Source organism: Erithacus rubecula (assembly GCF_903797595.1).
Source record: "Erithacus rubecula genome assembly, chromosome: 3".
NCBI lineage: Eukaryota > Metazoa > Chordata > Aves > Passeriformes > Muscicapidae > Erithacus > Erithacus rubecula.
In genome coordinates this window covers 130831284-130852644 of record NC_136689.1, presented here as the reverse complement: position 1 = coordinate 130852644, position 21361 = coordinate 130831284, and the positions used below count along the sequence as shown (strand labels likewise).

At 38.7% G+C, this 21361-nt stretch overlaps 1 protein-coding gene across 1 annotated transcript in view; it reads left to right on the top strand.

The window, feature by feature from the left end:
- RSPO2 (R-spondin 2) overlaps positions 1–21361 on the top strand; it is a 98111-nt gene that overhangs the window by 42569 nt on the left and 34181 nt on the right. Inside the window, exons 2-4 of the mRNA XM_079301579.1 lie at positions 12618–12806; positions 18716–18859; positions 19578–19766. Coding sequence (XP_079157705.1) covers positions 12618–12806; positions 18716–18859; positions 19578–19766 — 522 coding nt within the window. The remainder of the gene's footprint in view (positions 1–12617; positions 12807–18715; positions 18860–19577; positions 19767–21361) is intronic.

Below are 21361 nucleotides of genomic sequence, written 5' to 3'. Positions count from 1 at the left end.
TTCTTCTGTCTTCCAGGAGAGGCATGTCTATTTTTCTGTATTAGAAATGTAACTACTAGCTTTGGTTTGAGCATCTGCTCATGCTTCCCAATGGAATTTATTTTCAGTGGAAGGCAAATAAAACACCCATTTGAAATAAGCTGAGGAACATGGTGATTTTCATGTAGTGTCTTCCCTGCATTTCTCTTCCCACATACAAAGCCTAGAAGGAGCTGCTGTGCCTCAGATATGGGTCAGACATAGTAGACATAAGTGAAAAAGAGATAAAGCCTCAGCTGAGGAGTGTGATTTTTCAAAAACCTACTTGGGAGGACACAGCACTTGATTTTGAAAACTCACAATTTCTTCTGTAGATGGTTTAAGGTCAGGTCTATGCAGGCTCCTTGTCTGAGCAGCCAGGTTCTTCAGTAGACACAGTCCAGAGCTGAGACTGGTGAGTTACTGCATGGTGGCCTGATGGAAGGGAGCTGTAGCTGTCCCTTCATTGAAACCAGCCTGCTGGCCCACTGTGGAAAGAGGAGATTTCCTCAACCCCTAGTCTGGGGAGATTTCCTTGACCCTTAGTATTTAATTTGTCTGTCAGTGTCCCAGGAGAGCTGAGAGCCTTGTGCCCACCCAGTCTGCCAGTGTCCCATTACAGGGGCCCTTCAGTGAACAGTCCTGGATCAGAGGGTGGTTTGGCTGACTTAGGCAGGGACACTCCCAGCAGCACAAAGACCCTCAGTGCATCTTCCCACTTTGTGTGTTACCTGCTGCCAGTGACTGCTTGTGCCCATGGAGGATTCACACTAACAGATCACAGAATAACACTCTTTATTAATATAAAATTATGGCAGATTTCAGGATTACAAGTGATAATATCTGACTGCAAAAATGTATTCAAAGCCATAAATGCTAATCCCCAGTAAAAGTATTAAGTATGCTTGGAGTATGTCTCTTATCCAACAAGTGCCCCTGTGGGGGGAAAACAGTTTCAGCCTGTTGACAGGTTCCAGCAGTTACAATGGAGTCTTCCCTAATGTTTCCCCATTCTCAACTTACTATTTCTTTATGTATAGGTGGAGCTTGAGTGGCTCTAGTCATATATACCTTTGTTATTGAGTTGTGTAAAATTATCTTGCTTTGCTCTTAAAAATACAGTCCAAAAAATATAGAGCACACATGTAGTGAGGGGTGGTCATATCTTGGAGTCTGGTAACTTTGGATGGATATTAGTATTAAAATCAGGTTATAATGAACTGAGCTCACCTGAGGAGAGCAATTTCACCACACTTGCTGTCTCAGGAGCTGCACACCTTCTCCTATCTCCCCTGGCTGACAGGTGTGTTGTGGTTTATCAGATGCAAGTACCATCGAGTTCCCCTCCCTGCAAGGATTTCTACAGAAAAAGATTTCCACAGGCTCTACAGAGCCAGCCTGCTCCACCCTCCCTTCCATCCCTCTTGGTTGCAGATCATGTGTCTGGGGAGTCATTGTGGAGCAATCCAGCCAGAGAGCAGCAGCTGGATTTTGCCCTGTAATTTCCATAGCATTACAACTTATGTTAGGATGTGAATGTAACTTCTCAGTTTCCACATTTTTTACCTCCTGCCCTCTTTTAAGACAGAAGAGCCCCATTATTGCATGAAGGGCATTTCAGGGAGAGCTGAACATTGGGGTACATCTGAGGGGTAGAGCAGACTGGCTATCTGGCCTCTGTCCCATCACTTGATTTGTGCAGCCTTCATCAGATATAAATAATGTGTGCTGTGGCCAAAGTCAGTGGTTGTGGTGCTCTTCCTCCCTGTCTGAATTTCTGGAGTTTGAGGGTTTGAGGAAGAGCAGCAACTTCTTTTTAAGGGAGATTTCTACATTTTACCCTATAGACAAGAAGGAAGTGTAATTAATGTAAAATTTAAATAACAACATTTGAGAGACAAATTATCCTTCAAAAGTACTGTATGTTAAAAGCCCTTATGAGTTTTATAATTAGAATTTCTTGAGATTACTATGGGTGAAGCTACTGAAGCTATCCCATCATTGGGACTTATAAAGTATCCTAAAACCCAGTGGGAGTTTATGCAAAGATTGTATAATGAATATTTTTACGGAGACTGAAGATGCCAGGTAAGAAAAAGACTTTTGAGATTTGGAGTAGACAAAATTGCCCCGAGCTGTGCAAATAGTATGTAATTGGTAGGTATTGTCTGTGTTTCAGTACTATTAGGCCTGTAGGGTTTCTAAAAAATCCATCAACTCATAAGGAGATGAAACAGAGGTCATCTTGGAAGGACTCAGTGTGATGAAAACTGAAGCAGTGACTTTACAAATCAGCAACTGCAGTTGATTAAAAGAAGAGGCTGGTTCATTTGTTGAACTTATGTAATTTCTTACTGTATCTGAAATGGATTGGCCTATAAATTAAAACTCAGAAATGGAATTGTTGACATACATGTGAATGTGCATCATGTAAGATTTTTGAATACCAAAATGAGTCCTTGGTGGGAATGGGTGGGGAACTAGGCTTCAAAAGAAATGACCTGTGAGAGGTATTTGTGAACCACTTGGTTGGTAAGGCTTGGTTGTTGTTTGTTTTTTTTCTTGGACAGACTATTTAGCTGTCCTGTTTGCTTGAACACAATGGAAATTTTATCTTTTTTTTTTTTTTGTCTCTGAGTATACTCAGAGATGGTTGTGATACTTGGACCTTTTATCACCAGTGTTTCAAGTGTGTGTGTTGAATTACTCTCAGTTACAACAGGAAGACCTAAAATAAAACTGGTGAATCTGTGAACAGAAAATATTAATAAAAGCTAACAACTCCTAAGGCATTGCAACAGGGAGTATGACACTTTCCTTTCTCAGTCTATTTCTGTTTTTTAGGAAGGTAGGTGATGGGCTGGTGTTTGTGACCTATAACAGATGTTCTGTATTCTTTTTTCCATCCTGTAGACAGAATGAACTTCCCATGGATAAAATGTAAACTGGTGACAGTTCTGGATTTCTGTACTGGAAAGATAAGTACCATCAGCAGGGAAACACTGGGGAAATGCAAGAGGTCTGAGCAAGCAGACTGCTCCATTTTCAGGGGCAGAGGAAATGTCTGGGAACTAAGCAGAGAGAAATTGTGGAGGAGAATTTACATCCCAAGTAGAAGAAGGAAGCAGCATTCAGTAGAGTTAAGGCATTTGAGGATTGGTAGACTGAACAGTGAACAGAAGAGGACAAGAAGAGTTAAATGTTTCCAGATGACAATAGGTATCCAGAAAGTGAACAAGAGAGATACATTTAAAAACTCCAGATGGTCAGATGAAGAAAGATGGCTGAGATACCTCTGTCAGTAGCAGTTCTCCCAGATGGAATGAAAATCAGTAATGTTCTCAAAACATCTAAGTAACCAAGCATCCTGAGACCAACATGTCATTTTAGTGATAAAGTAGACTTCTGAACTTGATAGTCAGAATGCAATGGTGCTAATGCCTAGAGTCACTAAATATTGTAAAATATCTCAACATGTAGGTGATTTTTTGAGACTTTCTAGGGTGCTGAAGGAGAATAATGCCAAATTGATCCTCATAGTGGTTCTCATGATGATGTCATGGTGGTGTGGAGAACCATACAGAAAATTCTGAAAGTATTCAGCTGGATAGCTATGTAACAACAGTAAAATTTTTTGATTTTGGACTAAAATGCTGCTGTCTTTTGAGTATAGATGGAATGAAGACAATTCCTTGGAAGCTTACACTAGAATAACTAGAAAGACATTATATCAATAACGAGGTAATGAAATGAGCTAAGTGAGAGTAATTTAAACATACAATTGTGATATTGAAAATATTGAAAATATAATTAAAACCTCCAAAGGAAGTGAAGGAATAATAAATAAATAGGCAAAATTGCTCACTTACAAGCAAAATTTGATGAGATTTATACCAAACTCATTGAAGTGAAATGCCACTCTACAGTTAATCTGTCTTCAGAGGAAGTGTGTTTTCTCAGTTGTGGGAAGTTTTAGAGAAAATGATCCTGAGTGGTGAAGGCTTGGTGCCCTGAGAAGGAACACTGGGGGAACTAATGTAAAAAAAAAAATAAACTAATGGCTGCATCCTACCCAGAGCAACATGGTACATGGGAAATGGTATCTTTGTGGTCAAAAAAATTTACATAGCACATGAATGTTTCAGGAGAGTAAAATCTAGGAAAAGCAGAGAAGTTATACCACTTCTTTATTTTGCATCAGAACAGCTGCTTTGCCAATACTGAGGTTTTTTTTGAGTATCCATAAGCCTGTTGATAAAATTGTAAAGGATTGATCAAAGGACTGGATACTTTGCTTTGTGGTGAGACATTCTGGAATCTTTCTCTGTTTATCTTACCCATGAGAAAGCTAGGACTTGAGCTGATCAGAGGGTCTGCACTGGGGAAAAAAATGCTGAAAAACTGTTAACAAACCGACAGGCAAAGATATAAAAAGGTCCAGTGGTTGGTCCTTGAAGTTCAAAATTCCACTGCACATTTTCAAGTGTGAGTGATTAGCCCCTACGATATCTTAACAAAGGTTGTGGTGGTTTCCTTCCCACTGACAATTTAAAAATTAAGATTGAATGGTTTCTTAAATGATATGTTTCAGTAAAGCAAAAAAGTTCTGTGGCTTCTTTGTACAGGGCTTTGGCCTAATTGTTCATAAAAATCCCCTTTGACCTTGAATTTTAAAATTCTCCTAAAGATAATTACTAGAAACAAACTAGTTTTTTTGTTGTTGTTTTTTTTTTTTCTTTTTTTTTTAATTGAAGTTTTTTGCCTGAAACTTTTGCTTTTACAAAGTTCTAATGAAAAATAGATATTTTTCTTGGCTAGCTTCTCTTTATAGCCAGAACAGATGTTTTTCAACTGTAGTGAACTTGCAGTGTTACAGTTGTAGTGCCTTGGTATAATGTGTACTATTGGTTTATCTGTAGGGCTGTATTTTTTGTTCAATTCCTTGGTGCCCCTGAAAACATGCACAAGTGTATTTTATTGAGATATGTATGGGATGTCTTCAAAGCATTAATTTAATTCAGGATTATGAAATCTACTATTTTGCAATAAGTGCAGCACATAGTGGTCTTTCAGTTCCTCACCTCCTCTGAGTCCCATCTACACATCTCATGTTTACAGTGGTGAGTGTCTTGGAGATGTTTCTGCTAGATCTGTGCTAAAATCCAGTTACCAGCATTCCTGTGGCTGCAGTCCCAGTTAGGGTGAGTGTCACTAGGCTGGCCATTGTATCAGCAAGCTCAGTTTCTGACTTCAGAGAGCTCAAAAGTCCAAAGACTGCCAAAGAGAGACACAGCAACCAGATAGTAAGTGATATTAGGGGCATAGTGAGCATGTTAGCCTGGATCTCTAATTTAGGGAATTACTTTACTGCTTGTTTCTCTGCCAGGATCTTCTCTTTCTCCAACTGGTTTTGGATCCATTTGTCCATTTCAGCCTGGTTTTTACAGAACCATAAAAAAACCCAGGTTCTTCTGGTGAGCTGAAGCACTAGGTCCAAAAGAGCTTTGTGACACCCAACAAATGGGTATTCAAGAGAGACACAAATTGGAAGCAGTTGTATGGGCTGCAGGACAGTAAGATCACAGAAAATCAAATGCTCTAGTTCTCTGGCTTACAGAACAACTTGTATTCTTGTGGGGAACAGGCTAGACTCATTCTGATTCTCTTGTGATTTCAAATAGTCATAACAACTCACTTAAAACTGCTTCAGCAATGTGGCTTAAATACATTTGATCTAGACAAGAGTTAAAGTAATTAGCTGACATTTGATTTTACTTGATATGGATCCAAACCATGAAACTTTGAATACCCTTCGGGTTCAGAAGTGTTTCATTCAGTGTTTGGGTACTAATCTGTGTTCTCAAGTAACCTTTTGAAACTTGGCAAATTTAATACCAGATTTAAAATATGGGGAATCAAGTCTATAAATGATTTTTCCTTAACTACCGAGGTGCTCTGCACTATAGCTGTAGAACAGAAGGAATATAAAATGCATTACCTATTAAGGTGTATATTTGTGTTTATATGCAGTTTTCACACCTGTGTGAACTTATGTGGCTGTACAAGATGTTACTCCTGCTGCAAGGACCTTACAGTCTTAATAGAGAATCAGGGCAATCATGTGCTTTGAGAGCCAGAGGATGGTGCTAACTTACAGCATGTGTGCATTTTCAGTTTTGTGATGTGATGACAGGAGCACTCTGACACTGGTTAACATTTGTGAGCCTTGGGGAAGGAGCAAGTCTCCATGGAGGAGACCTGCCTGCCTGGCACACAGAGGTGAGGAGAGTTTGCCAGGCAGGGTTGAAATAAGGATGAGTAGCATGATGTTTTACATTGCCTATGATGCACTCAGTAATCTGGAATGTGATAGACCATATTTTATAAGCTTGTTATTTTTTCTTGCAAACAAATATAGAGGGGAAAAAAGAAGTTATGAAGAAATTTAAAAGGAAGTGTACAGATGTTTCTGTTGAAGGTGGAGGCATTTACTTCCTCTCCAAAGAATAATTATATATGAACTGGAAAAGCTGTACATGATAACAATACATACAATTTGCTGTCTTAAGAAACTGAGATGGGAAGGGAAGAATTTAAGGCAGGGAGTGTTCTGTAGGATCTAATTATGACCTATGTATACAGAGTCAAAAGAGGCAGAGTGAAGTTTCAAGATGGCATCCTTAAGTGACCCCAAAACCAGTGCTATGGTATTTGATTTGTTAGTGTATGTGTTCTTTGCCCAAGTAATTTGTTAGTAGACCATATCACAATTTTCCCTGGCTCTGGGAGAAATTGAAATAATGAAAAAAGCTGCAGAATTCAGAGCTTCCCATGAAGCTCTGAAAATAAAACAAGCAACAACAATGTGGAAGAAGATTGATTCAGTGGTATACACTGTACAGTAACTTACTATATGCAAATTGCCTGGAAATTATTCAGTTTAATGCCTAAGCAGCACAGTCAGAAGTTTTCAGATTTTTCCCAAAGTTTGCTCTTTTAATGCAATATAGAAATAATATTATCTTCCCCTTACTGTTATAATTTTTCAGTGATATTTATTTCTTAATGTGCTGAAGAAAGAAAAAAGCTAGGAGACTAACAGGGGAATTCATCAATATGTGACCATTAATTAAGTCATGATTTTGAACACTGTCCAAATTCAATGCGTGAGTTAAATAATTGTTCATTTAAGTAACAACAAATACAATATATCTGGGGATTTCAGAGCAGCTTACAAGTTTTGAATCTCACAGCATTCTTATAAGAAGGTAAAAAACTACAACTATTGAAATAAAAAATCAATTTTTTAAGGAGATGGAGAAGGAGGAGTGTCCAGATGTCATGGTTTGGGAAACCTAAATGATTTACAGAATTAATATATTACTCGTTAATATATCTCAAGTTGGCCTTAAGCTGTGGAAGATGTGCCTGAGCAAACAATAGCATATGAGAATGGAAGATCATTTTGTACTGTTAGCTTCTTTTCTGTGGAGCTGAATCCCAGAGGAGTCAGCATAATTATATTTTCCTGCAGAAAGAAAGGGTTATCAATAAAGACATCTTACCAGAAATAGACAGAAAAGGTGCTTGGGAAGAGAAACATATGGCAGTAATAAAGGAAAGTTGGACAGTAGAGTCAAACTCAGACACATTCTGTGGCCAGGAAGTCAGAATTTTCATGGAAATCCATAGGAGAAAATGGCAAAGAGACCTACATGGAGGCCTGATATGTAACTACTCCAGAGCCTAACTCTTGCTCCACGAGATGATAGAATTGTTTTAGTTGGAAAAAACCTTTAGGATCTTTGAATACAGCCATTAACCCAGCACTGCCAAGCCCACCACTAAACCATGTTCCTAATCACCACATCTACACATTATTTTAATAACTCCAGGGATGGTGATTCAACCATTTCCCTGAGGAGCCCTTTCCAAGGCTTTGTGACCCTTTCCACAGAAAAAGATTTCCTAATGTCCAATCTACACCTCCCTGGCACAACTTGAGGCTGTTTTCTCTCATGGTATGGCTTGTTACTTGGGAGAAAAGACTGAACTCCACCTTGCTAGAACTTTCTTTCAGGTATTTGTAGAGAATGATGTGCTCCCTGACCCTTACTATAAACACCCCCAGCTCCCTCAGCAGCTTCTCACCCTCCACCAGCTCTTCTCAGGACATGTTCCAGCACCTCAGTGTCTTTCTTGTAATAAGTGTCTTAAAACCCAACACAGGTTCTGAGGTGTGGCCTCACCAGTGCCCAGCACAGAGGGACAGTCCCTGTCCTGGTCCTGCTGGCCACAGTATTGCTGATGCAGTCTAGGATTGCCATTGGCCTTCTTGGCCACCTGGGCACATATTGGCTCAGGTTCAGCCACTGGGCAGCTTTTCAGCCACTCTTTCCCCAGCCTCTACATGACATGGATTTGCACCTGTGACCCAAGTGTAGGACCCAGCACTTGACCGTACTGAAACCTACTCACAGCCTTGGTCCATTGATCCAGCCTGTCCAGATGCCTCTGCAGAGCCTTCTTACTCTCCAGCAGATCAACACTCCTGCCCAACTTGTCATCTGCAAACTGACAGAGGGTTCCCTCAATCCCCACATCCAGTTCATTAGTTAAAGACATTAAACAGGACTGGCCCAGTGCTCAGCCCTGGAGAGCACCACTGGTGACCAGCTCCCAGCTCTGTTTGCACCACTCTCTAAGCCTAGTTATCCAGCCTGGTGTTTTACTGAATGAAGAGTACCCATCCAAGCCATGAGCAGCCAGTTTCTGCAGGACAGTGCTGTGGGAAATGGTGTCTAAGGCATTACTAAAGTCCATGTAGAAATATCTACAGCCTTTCCTTCATTATCATGTGGATTGTTTTGTCATAGAGGAAGACGAGGTCAGGCAGGCAGGGCCTGCCTTTCATATCATGCTGGCTGGGCCTGATAACATGCTTGTCCTGTGTATGCTGCATGATGGCACTCAAGGTGATTTGCTCCATGACCTTCCCCAGCACTGTGGTCAGACTGATGGGCTGTAGGTCCCTTATCCTCTTTGACTCATCTCTAGATGGGTGTCACATTGGCCAACCTCCAGTCAGCTGGAGCCTCCCTGGCTGACCAGTGAAAGACCCTCTACCAGGTCCCCCAGTATCCTTGTGTGGATTTCATCCACATAAAATTGGAGGGGTTTAATGGTTGGTGACCCTGTGGATCATGAAGGCTTCATTCTACTCTGTCTTTTAGCTCAGGGGGCTGGGTAGCAGAAAAAGACTGGACTTATTGCTGTTACAGACTGAAGAAAAAAGTACATTATGTACCTCAACCTTTTCCTTATCCTTTGTTACTGCATTTCCCCCACTTTGAATAAGGGATGGAGATTCTCCTTAGCTCTACTGCTGTTGTGAATGCATTTATAGAAATATTATTACTGTCATTTATGGAAGTACCAGATGAAGTTCTTATTGGGCTTTGGCCCTTGCAATTTTTTCCCTGCATAACCTCATAATATCCTTGGAGTCTTCCTGAATTGTCTTCCCCTTCTTCCAAAGGTTATAAACTCTGCTTATTTCCCCAAGTTCCTGCCAAAGATCTCTGTTCAGCTAGTCTTCTTTCCTCCTGGATCTTCTTTTGGCATGTGGCACCAGCCTGCTCCCATGTCTTTCGGATTTCCTTCTTGAAGACTCCCTTGCCTTCTTGGACTCTATTGTCCCAAGGTAGAAGGTTTGGTGACCCCCTTCCTTACATCACCAAGAACCCAAAAAGTAAGATGGGCATAGTGATTCCCACCCTCACATCTCCTACAAGTCTTTCTCCATTCCCAAACAGGTCCAGCAGTTACCTTCCCTACTTTGTTCCCTCACAGCCCTGTCAGGAAGTTATGTGCCCCCACATTCCAGGAATCTCCTAGGCTCTTTTCTCTTTGCTGGGCTGTGTTTTGAATAGACATCTGGTAAGTTGAAGCTCCCCATGAAAATGAGGGTGAGTAATTGTTAGTCTTCTCTCAGCTACTTAAAGAATATTTTATCTGCCTTTCTCCTGGCTGGGGGGAATCTGACACAGACTCCTGCCATGATACCTGCTTTGTTGGTTTTCCCCAGTTCTTACTCACAAACCCACAACCCTCACCATCACTAAGCTCTAGAGAACCAAAACACCTCTACCTCTACTCAGACAACAGACTGACAGACCTTGCTAGTGCCCTGTCCCTCAGGTGTTGGTGTACTGCTCTCAGATTTCAGTGAGCCTTGTTTTATTCTTTTCTCCCTTCAAAACCCTTTAAAGCTTTTCAGTGAGCCCTGCTTACTCCTGTGGAAAGATCTTTTTTGTCCCTTTGAGACAATTTTCCCTATCTGTTGCTAGCAGGCCTCCGTGTGTATAGTATTTATCTGTATCCATATATATATGTCCATGTGTGTATCTATCTACCTACCTATCTATATATATTTATATATATGTATGTATGTATGTATATGTATATATTAGCCTGTAGCAATATTAATGCTGTTCAGCAGTTGCCTGGCCCTAAGTCAAAATCATATGCATGATTTCAGCTGTTTTGAACTCCAAGAAACACTCTGAGTAGTGAAGAATTTGAGGTATTTTGCATCCTTGCTTTTTGTGCCTTTTCACTCCTTTATTATAATACAGGCCTCTCTGAAGAACCTTGAATAAGCTGAAGGTAAAGATTTACTGAGAGTGACATCCAAGGAGACTAAAAGAGAAATCAGAAGTCTACAGGGTTGCCCACCATGTGTTAAGCAACAATTTCTTTGGCATACATGGTCACATATTATTTGATGTGGCTACAGACAGTGAGAGGAGGGATGCATCCATGCCTAGTTCATAATTTGTTTGTTTGTCTTCTTGTATGCCTTTGAAGAAGTGGGTTGGTAATAAATATAGTTACAAGATGAAGTGTAGGAAAAGTAATATCTCAAGTCTTTTAGGCAACAGGAGATGGGAACTGTTGTAGGAGTGTGAGGCTGTTGATCTGTTAGGGTATCTATCAGAGGGTGCTGAAGAATCATATTATGAAGGGTAAGGATTCTTTTCCCATCAAGAGGATCTCACCTGGGTGAGACTGGTACCAGAGGACTCCAACACTCAGAAAGTGTCCCACTGATGGAGCTGTTTCACAGCAGATTGCTTTGCTTGCTGTCCTGCCTGCCACCCACCAGGATTATTTGTGCAAGATCAGAGTTGAATGGTGTCATGCTGAACTTAGTGAGTCCTGTGTGGGGGATGGGAGCAGAGAGGGAATTGTAATGTGGTGTGCAGATGTGTGAAGGTGAGAGTAAAGCTTATCAGCTACTGGTTCCAGAGAGTGGTGGACTTTTCCTTGGTTTTGTTCCTGACTGCTGGTGAAGTCATCAGTTGAACAACCTCAATTATCCAGCAATACAAGGTAAATTACCAGATCACTACATAAGGGTATGAATAATTTTAAATATTATAAAATATAATGATTAAATGTAGGCCCTTTTGGTGAGCTGCTCCCTGGGTGGCCTCTATTAAAAACTGCTTGAGACCCCAAAGATATTATCCTTTGTTTTGTAATATTTTTATTTTGTTTTCAGTAAACCAGGTTTGAACTGGCAAATTTTTATGAAGTCCTGTAGCCAATTTAATATTTAAAACAGACCTGCAAAGTTATGCTGGTTTCAGGAATGTCCTGAGTCATCCTCTTTCTGTTAACCTACTGTTCTGACCCAGCACCTGAGAAGGACTGGACTGCCCGTGGGGACAAAGGAGTGTTCTGCAACTTTGCAGAAAGGCAGAATAATACAAGCTCATAAGAACAAAGAGTGATGAGGCTGAAGTTTGTGTTGCACTTATCAGCCAAGTAATTTAAAAGAAAAAAAGAAAATAATCCAGTAGAATCGGAGCATAGACTTGAATGTACAGCAGATGGTGACCTAAAATGGTAACCTGCACTAAATGTGCTCCTTTGGTAATGGCATATGGTTTTCAGCCCATTTTGGGTAAAAATTTGTGGAAAATGGCTCTTAAAACTGCTTCCTTTTCTTTTGAAAAATTTGTCATGGTACTCAGATGAAGAGTCTGCAAGAAGACAGCTATTCTAGGTCCCTGAGAGCAAGGGGACAGCACACATTGCTAGTGCTGTACCTGTTCTACAGAGTCTTCTGTACTCAATATTGCTCGCTTCACAAATCAGAAATTGCATTAGTGCTGTTGCTCAGTTTCCATGGACATATAATTCTTTGGGCATATATCAGGGTGCTGAAGTTCTTATATGCTGTTGCTGTTGTGTGCTTATGTCCCCAGCTTCAAACTAGAATCTAGAATTAAATTTTTATTTAACTTTATACCGTGAACTTTATAAAGCTTGGTCTCTGTTTGCCTGTGCCTGTATTTTAAATGTGGATAAAATCATTAAACTGCCCTACATACAATTAAAAACGTAGAGATTGCATTTCTTTTTATTCAGTGCCAGCGCAGATGTCTGAAAGTGAGTGCACTTACAGAATCCTCCTTTCAGAACTTTTTGTAGTCATGCAAAAGATGAGTAACACTCCAGAGGATAAGGGACCTCCAGCCAAAATACTTCTCAAAAGATCTTAAAGTGCAATTTATCTTCTTATTTTGCAGCTAACTATGGGCCAAATCCAATTTGCAAGGGCTGCTTATCGTGTTCAAAGGATAATGGGTGCATCAGGTGCCAGCACAAGCTGTTCTTCTTCCTGCGGAGAGAGGGGATGCGGCAGTTCGGGGAGTGCCTGCACTCCTGCCCCTCGGGCTACTACGGGCTGCGGACCCCTGACATGAGCAGATGCTCACGTGAGTCACTGCCTGAACCCCCACAGTGGTTTCTGCCCAAGGCTGTAATTCATGCTCGGTCCTTAAGGTGATATGTTGTGAAATTGAGTTGTGTTTTCACAGATGTCTCAAGATCATCTTTAAATTTTGCTAAAGAAGGTCCCAGCTCATTCTCAGATATATAACATTAATTAATTGATGAATTGACCTATTTTTTATAATTATTATTATTATTTTTAGTTTAATTAGAAGGGTAACTTAGGGAAAAAATATATGATTTGTGCAGATACTCCTAGTTCTAAGAAACAAATTCCCACTCTATGAAAATAAAATGAATTTAACATGTAGGTACCAGTCAGTATAAACACTAATATATGGGTGGGCTTCTTGTCATACTTTCTCTTCCCACACAAATTTCAGGTGACCAGACACCTCACACCAGACATGCTTTAATATGTAAGTGTTGCTAATTTAATAAAACAGATGTACTATTAAAAACAAGCAAACAACCTTTCACTTTTAGTGAAACATTTTATTTGGAAATTTACAACCTGCTAATGTGCAACAAGATTCCCTGTTTGCATGTTTGTGCCTAGAAGCACAACTGTTAAAATCCACGAGTGCTCTGGTATCTCACATTATTTCACCTCTGTCTGGCAGTTGTGCTGATTTGTATTGATTTTTCCATATGCTCATACATGGAGTATTACCCATATGGATTATTAATCATTGCTGTTACTTCTAATTCCTATTTATGGGGAGAATGTTTTTGTCATAGTGTAACCAGAATCAGGTCACCTGACATAAGAACCTGAAGTGAGAAATAGCTTTTCTTTGTTTCCTGCAATAATCAAGTGTCTGTCAAATGTGTGGCACCTTTCCCCTAGTGCTGTGCCATGTCACTGGGAGCAGTGAGCTGTGAGAAAGCTGTGCTGGTTTTCCCATCACACATCATCTTGAGGCTCACATGAGGTCACTCAGTGGCAGTCTGGCCTGGATGAGGAGCACTTATGGCCATGCTTGGACCTGTCCCAAGCTATCCCACCTCTTTCTCCCCATTCCCTGCGTGGGCTCCATGGATATAATATTCCCAACTGCTGTGTAATACTGCAGAGTGCTGCCTAATCTGTACCAGGTGGTTAAGTTTTGATAAAAAATTAAATGAGACAGTGTATGGTTTATGCATCCATTCTGTAAAGTAATTTAGAATCTTGGCCTTAATTTTTATAACACATTTGTGAATTCAACAACTTCTCTACTTGAAACCTTTCAAAACTGGGCTGTAAATACTTCCCCATGTAAAAATGTTTTTGAATATATTTGTAGGTTTAGGAAATAGTTTAATTTATTTGTACTAGCCTGTACTGTGCTTGTGAGAAAGGCAAAGGAGTCTGTATTGACAATATTCTTTACTTTTTTGAAAAGAAAAAAATAGAAAAGTTAATTGCAGAAAGTGGAGGATAAATTTAATGTTTTCTTTTGTTTGTTTTGTTTTACCATTTATGTAAAGCGGACTTTCTGCCTGAATTACAGGATTGATTTTGAAAAGCATAAATGCAAGTTGTGTCTAACCCATTTTGGCATGTGTTGAGCACTTGATGTTTATCTCAGCCTCATGCCTTTGGTAGTCTCCCCCTATGAGAATAATGATGCACTTGCATTTATGGACCAGTCCTGGTTCTCCTCTGATGATTTTTGTATTGTATAGTTTATGTTAGTGTAACTGCTAACTGGTATATTTATGCATCACTTCTCTTTTTTTTTTTTCTTGGTTTGGTGATCTTGGTTTGTGCATATGAAGCATTGTGGTCACAGAGATATTTTGTTGATTTAAGTTGAGTTGAAACAAATGTCCTTAAAAATTGAATAGGTTTCTTCCTACTTGCTCTTCTTTGGTATGCTTACAGATTCCATTGCACAGATAGTATTATCTCAGCTAAAAATAATAAAAATTTTGGCAATATTAAAATCCTTATGGGATTTATAGGGCTTGAATTACAGAAATAATTTCTTCCCTAATAATGTCTTCATAGGCACAAAAGCTTTTAAACATTTTTTTTACTGTACAACTTTCCCATTTTTGTTAGAGAAGCTATATAACACATTTTTATGGAAAATGTCTTGATTTAAAAATCCAAACATGGTCAGGGCCAAATATAACACAATAAATACCACAGCCAAGTGCAGCAGCTCTAAAATGATGGAAATTTTGGATTTCAAGACAAATTTTCTTTTCTACATGTAAGCAGTATGTATGCCTAGAATTTGCCAAATGGTTCTAGACTGTTTTTGTAGTAACAATGAATCATGAAATTTGAGTCTGCTTGTCTCTAGAAATCAATGTAGAGTTTCCTGCTGGATATGATTTCCACCTTTAACACTGCAGTGTGGGAATGCAGTCCTTTTGGACATGAACTTGGAAAGGGTCAAATCTCTTCTGTAGAGGAATGCCCAAGAGACAACCTATGCTTTGTTAATTTTCCAATAAATTTTTAATAATTAATGACTTTGAACTGAACTTCTCCAGCAAGAGATATTTTCATGAGGAAAAACAGAACTGAATTTAAAGAGTAAGATGAAACCTGTCAGTTTGGTGGTTGGATTGATTAATGGATAAAGCCTATCTTGAATCTTTCAACTTAGTCTGTGGCCATAGTAACCTTTATAATTTTAGAAGGAGAAACCACTCTGAGACTAGAAATTGCAGCTCCCTTCAGCTTTGGTTGACTACTTATTTGTTTAGGTTCTCCCTCTTTCTCCTAGGTGGGCCCAACATTGTAATTTCCCCTTCCACTTACCTACAGTAAAAACAAGATAAAGAGAAAGTTTTAAACAATTTGAGTATTAATTGATCACATTTAGTTAATTAAATGCCTTAAGAAAGGTAATTAATTATTTAACAGTGTTACAAAATAGCAAGACTTTATTAATGTGCTGTTACTTGAACTATACTTATGTTAGTATAGTTGAGCATATGACCCTTTGAGACTATTGTAATTGTAGCAGTCAGTGGGTTCAATTACCAAAAAATTCTGGAGAGAATAGGCACAGAAGGTGTTGCTGGTCAATGACAGATCAGTGCAGAGCCTGTGGACACGTTGGGATGGCAGTGTGAAGTTAGATCTCTAGCACCAATGCTGTTCTAGTGAGCAGCAGAGAGATGGAAGCAGGAGTTGGAAGGAGTGAGTCTCACAGTCATGGAGACAGTCTGGGGATTGGAGAAATTATGGAAGAGTCAGGTTGTTACTCCTACCTTATCTTCAGCTGCAGTTTAATTATCATTATGATAAGCATTCAGTAACCCTAAGCATTATGATGATGTCTCTCTGATGAATTAATATTTTAATTTCAGAATTCTTACAGTACTCTTGATACTCTTCCAGTATTTTCCCCTAAATTGCATCTGATACAGATTAAATAATAAGCCTTTCGTATTTGGAGTAGTTTACTTTTCATAGGAAAAAATGAAAATAAACTGCCTTGGTGGAAATTTCCACCCAACCTTCATCCAACCTTCACTCCACTCAACCTTCACCTATTAAAGCTTCTAAAAGTTATCTCAAGGACTCTGCTGTGACACAAAAGAAAACTGGCATTGCAGGTAAAGCAGAAAACATGAACTAGATGGGAGTGTTGAAATATGAAATAGGATTTATTAGTTCATTTTATGTTTAAATGTGGGTTATTCACATAGGTACTTATATTAAATAGAGATAGTTTTATGGAGGGAATCCCCAGTGCAAAGTGAGGCTGGCTTCCACCTGCCAAGAATGTCTGTATCATATCACAAAGTAACTGCTGTTGAAAGTTTTTCCTTTAGTCCCTCTTCCACACAAACAGAAAAGCTTTTAACATGTTACTCTCTATATGTTTTTTGAAAACAATAGTTAAAATGTTGTTTAAAAAGTATTGTGTCACTTGGATGTGAGGGAGGGTTGCAAGATGCAGATTTTTATTTTAATATTCTGTTCTGCATCTTATCATTGGGACTACATGATTTATAAAAACCTTAATGTCTTTTCAAGTATGTCAGGTGCATGGGTAAGAGGCAAATGTTTTTTCTAAATAGTTAAACACACAGGATGTTTGACTCAGGCATTGCATTTAATGAAATACTTGCAGAACACCTTGAGTGCAACAAACCAGATTAGCAATTAAGTATCTCCAGACCAGCTCACCTAGTTGGTTTTGCCTTGCAATTCATTAATCTAGGAAAGTGATTTTGCAGGGTCACTGTGTAGACATTGACCAGGATCTTGTTCTTTAGGGACTGGTTCAACCCTTTTGGAAAAGGAATTATTTTTCTAAGGAATTTCCTATAAATTGAAGCGTGAACAAGAAGCCCAACTTGTGCTGCTTACATATATATATATATATATATATATATATATATATATATATATATATATATATATAATTCGAGTTTTTAAGCCCCTTTGAAAAGTGCTGGATGCAGGAGTTGGCAGCATTCAGGTTACGTGTGGTTGTGTCTAAGCAGAGCCAGCAGAGGTTGTCCTTGTCAGGGCAAGGCTTCAAACTGATGATCACATTCCTTTTAACCAAGCAAAGGTCACCACCACTTGAAATATACTTTTTTCTTTTCATTCAAGCTACCTAATTTGTTGTCCAATGCCATGAGAAATCTAATCTAAAAAGCCTCATATTTCCCTAATTGCTAACAAAGAATTTTACACACTCACACACACACTGTATTGTGGGATGCCCTGCTTTGGCCTGATGAAGTTCAAGAATAAACATTAAAATCTGTTTCATAAAGATTGACTAAATTTGAAGTGTTGATTGGAGATATTCACTAATTGCTATTTCAGAATAGTGACCTTATGGTTTGTGCTTTTTTTTTCCCTTATAAAAGAATGAAGAACAAATGAGTGACAGAATGACCAAAATTATTTTTATATTGTTGCGTGACATGAATAAAAAATGCCTTTTGCTGTGGCTTCAGATGGCTGAACAGTGGATACAGTTAATGCAGTTTATTTAATTTTGTTAGCTGAAGGATGAGATTTTTTAAAAATTAATTGTAAAATAATCATTACTCTTCCAAGTATAATGGTTTATCCTTTTTAATCTTTGGTATATTTTTCCCTGTTTTTTTTTTTTTTTTTTTTTGGTAGGTATGTATGGTACACACATGATCATTGATAACTAGTTCATTTCCAAGTTGCTATGTTTTAATATAGAAAAGGATATTTCTGAAAAGCCTATACCTGAGTCTGTCATCTGTTGCAGGTCACATTCCTCTTAAATTTTCAGAGATATACAGTATTTCAGAAAGGCAATAGTTGTTTGGTTTGGGGTTTTTTGGGGGTTTTGGTTGGTTTTTTGGATCTATTGGTTATGGTAGATGTCTCTGAGTCATTTAAGGATGGTTATTTTTTGTGGATTAAGTGTCTCAATAATAGAGAGGAATTAAATTTGGAAAAGTTGAGGCTTTTTGCACATAAATATATGTGGACAAGGGCATCAGATAAACTACATGAAAGCAACTACTCAGCTATTTGTAGGGTCAACTCATAGAAAAAAAATGTATCCTGTATCCATTGATAAATTATAAACTGAAGACAATACATGTAATACATGCAAACTTCCCAAAACAATTTGTTGCATCTCAGTTTCATCAAAATTACTTATGCATGAAAATAATTTATACTGAAAATTTTTCCTCAAAAAAAAAATTAATTAACTGAAATATAATTAAACTAGATGTTTTATCTACAGTTTGATTTTAAAAAATAGGAAAATGTGGTAAACACAGTTACCTCTAATTTCATCTATGTACCAGATGGATTTCAGGATGATGGCATTATAGCATTTCTGGCTTTGCTATTTTATTGCTTTATAAGTCCCTTCATTTTTAGCCTTACCCTAACTTTGCTGTCTCATTGTTCCTTATGATCCTTTTGATTTAGGGTGCAGAATAGAAAACTGCGACTCCTGCTTCAGCAGAGACTTTTGTACCAAATGCAAAACTGGCTTTTACTCGCACAGAGGCCGCTGCTTCCGAGGATGTCCCGCTGGATTTGCAGCCCTGGAGGAGCTTATGGAATGTGTGGGTGAGTTCTAGCACAGCAGTGCTGCTGAAGCAGCTTTTCTGCCAGTGGCCACATTCAAAGATGGCACTACTTTACCATGATGCTTAATGTTTCTTATCAGGAAATACTCAGCAATGGATTATTATAGATTTCTTTACTGATAATATTACTAATTTGTTCAAAACTTTAAATACTGCTTCATTGGGAATGTCAATCTCTTGTGCATCAGAAAGTTCTATTCTCTTAACTGTAAAACCACTTTGTATGAAGATTTACAACTCTGAATTTGTAAAATTTCAGGACTTGTGTCAGAAAAAACTGTTCCTTTCAAGAGTATTGCTTGCCTTTCACGATGGAGTTGGAAAGTTGAACTTCTGTCACCCAAAATTTTCAAACCCAAGTGACAACTAAATAAGATCTAAATATTAGGTGGACAATAGAAGTAAATTATTTAAGAAGCAATTATTTTAGGGGAGTTTTTCAGTATTTGGGATTGTCATAAGATATCAAACACACTGTTCGATGTTCTGATTTTTTTTTTGGTTGGGTTGATGCTGGCTAAAAAGATTCAAGTTCTGTAAGAGATTTTGATTTTGTTTCTAGGTTTTACCTGCTAATAGGAAAACTGCCAAGTGTTGCTTTCTAACAGTATGTAGTATATTCCAATAAAAGAAAGAAAAAAGAAAAAAACCCCAAAACCAGAAGAATTGCTCACTTGTGTTTTCTTCTGCTTTATCAGAAGGCTGTGAAGTGGGTCAATGGAGTGAGTGGGGAACTTGCAGCAGAAATAACAAAACATGTGGATTTAAGTGGGGCCTGGAAACGAGAACAAGACAAATAGTGAAGAAGCCAGCAAAAGACACAATACCATGTCCAACCATTGCAGAATCCAGACGGTGTAAAATGGCCATGAGGCATTGTCCAGGAGGTAAGTGTAGCCCAGAATAATATTTATGAGCTGAAGGCCAAATTCTGTCTCTGTTCTGTCAGCCAAGGCTGAAAAGCAGCAATGCTGGGACATCACTCCCAGCCTGTATAGTGAGACTCCAGGGAAACACTCAGCATGGCAGTAATCAGTCTGTGAAACTGGGCTTTTCCTGGTGTGGTACTGAGGGTTTTTCAAAGAGGAGCCTCATGGAAAAACTGTAGCAGTTTGCTGTTTGAGCTTCAGCATGGAAATGATGCTGATGGTGGAAGAACAACTTGTTCTGCACATGGCAGGGAAGATTATGATTCTAAACCTCTCTGCAGGTGGCACACACAGTGTTGGTGTGATGGGTATTTAAACAAAAGAAGTTAATGACACATGGCATTGTTAGCTGTAACTTTTAGCTGGAATATGTTATTTCTTTTGAATGTTGTAGAGTGAGGCCAAACTGTGATAGATATGATGCAAGTAGAACAGTGATGATATCAAGATTTTCAGCAGGAAAATGCCTATGGCAATTGCCCCAAGTAAATAAAATCTAATTTTTTTATCATGGTGTTGCAAGACTTGAGTAGTGATGCTGATGTGTAAAATGAAATAGAGTTTCAAATTTGGGTTTGGTTTTTAGGCTCCAAACTGACACTTCACTGGTAGAGAGTTTCTGTTATCTTTTCAGTTGAAAAATTTAACCTCTCAGATATGTATCCTGACCACTTAAACAAGTTTCAAAATTTGTAGGAGAGGTGGGTGATCAGCAGGTGATGAAAATTCCATTGCTTTTGGAATCACAGGGTTAAATAACGAATGACATCTCTAGCCCAACCTCCTACTGCTAGCTGGGTCAACTGTGAAATCAGACAAATAAAAAAAGAAATAAAGGATTGAAGAATCCTGAGGAAAGCCTTAACATTATGAATAAGATAAACCTGAAACAGCCTTAATAAATGTACTTAAATAAGTTGAGATGTCTGTCTTGGTTTGATCATTCTTCACACCAGTGTGTATGTATGTTATACATAGAGTTTTATCTTATGGATATGGGTTAAATCTCTGTAAGCATCATTTTTGTCTCTAGACAGTCTGGGAGAGTATATAAAGTTGATTCTCTGTTATCCAGGGTGACAGTCTATGATGTACTTTTCGTCCCTGTCCCACTCTCTGTCTTCATTCACACATGAATGCACACCTGGGGCACAGTCACAGTGGTACAGGGGTGCATTGTACAGCACACTTAATCTGCAACCTAAATAAACTTCTCAAAGACACTGAAGAATGAAACCTACAAAATGAATCTCTATAGGAAAGAAGAAGAAAAGGTAAAAATGAAGGCTGATTTGGGCTACCATGGTATCTGTGTCATGGTATCTTTGAATGTTAGTCAGCTGCCTCTTCATCACTCTGTGCTTGCAGCCTGCTGAGTGATCCAGTTCCTCCTAACAGACTCTGAAGCCCAAATGGGGCTCGTAATCAGAGGAAATATTTTACTGCTAAAATGAAAGGAAATAAAAGGGGCCCATGTCAAGTTCTACTAAATCTCCAATCAGTGTTTTTTTCTTTCTTTCTTTTCATTTGCCTGCAAATACAGGCAATCTAGC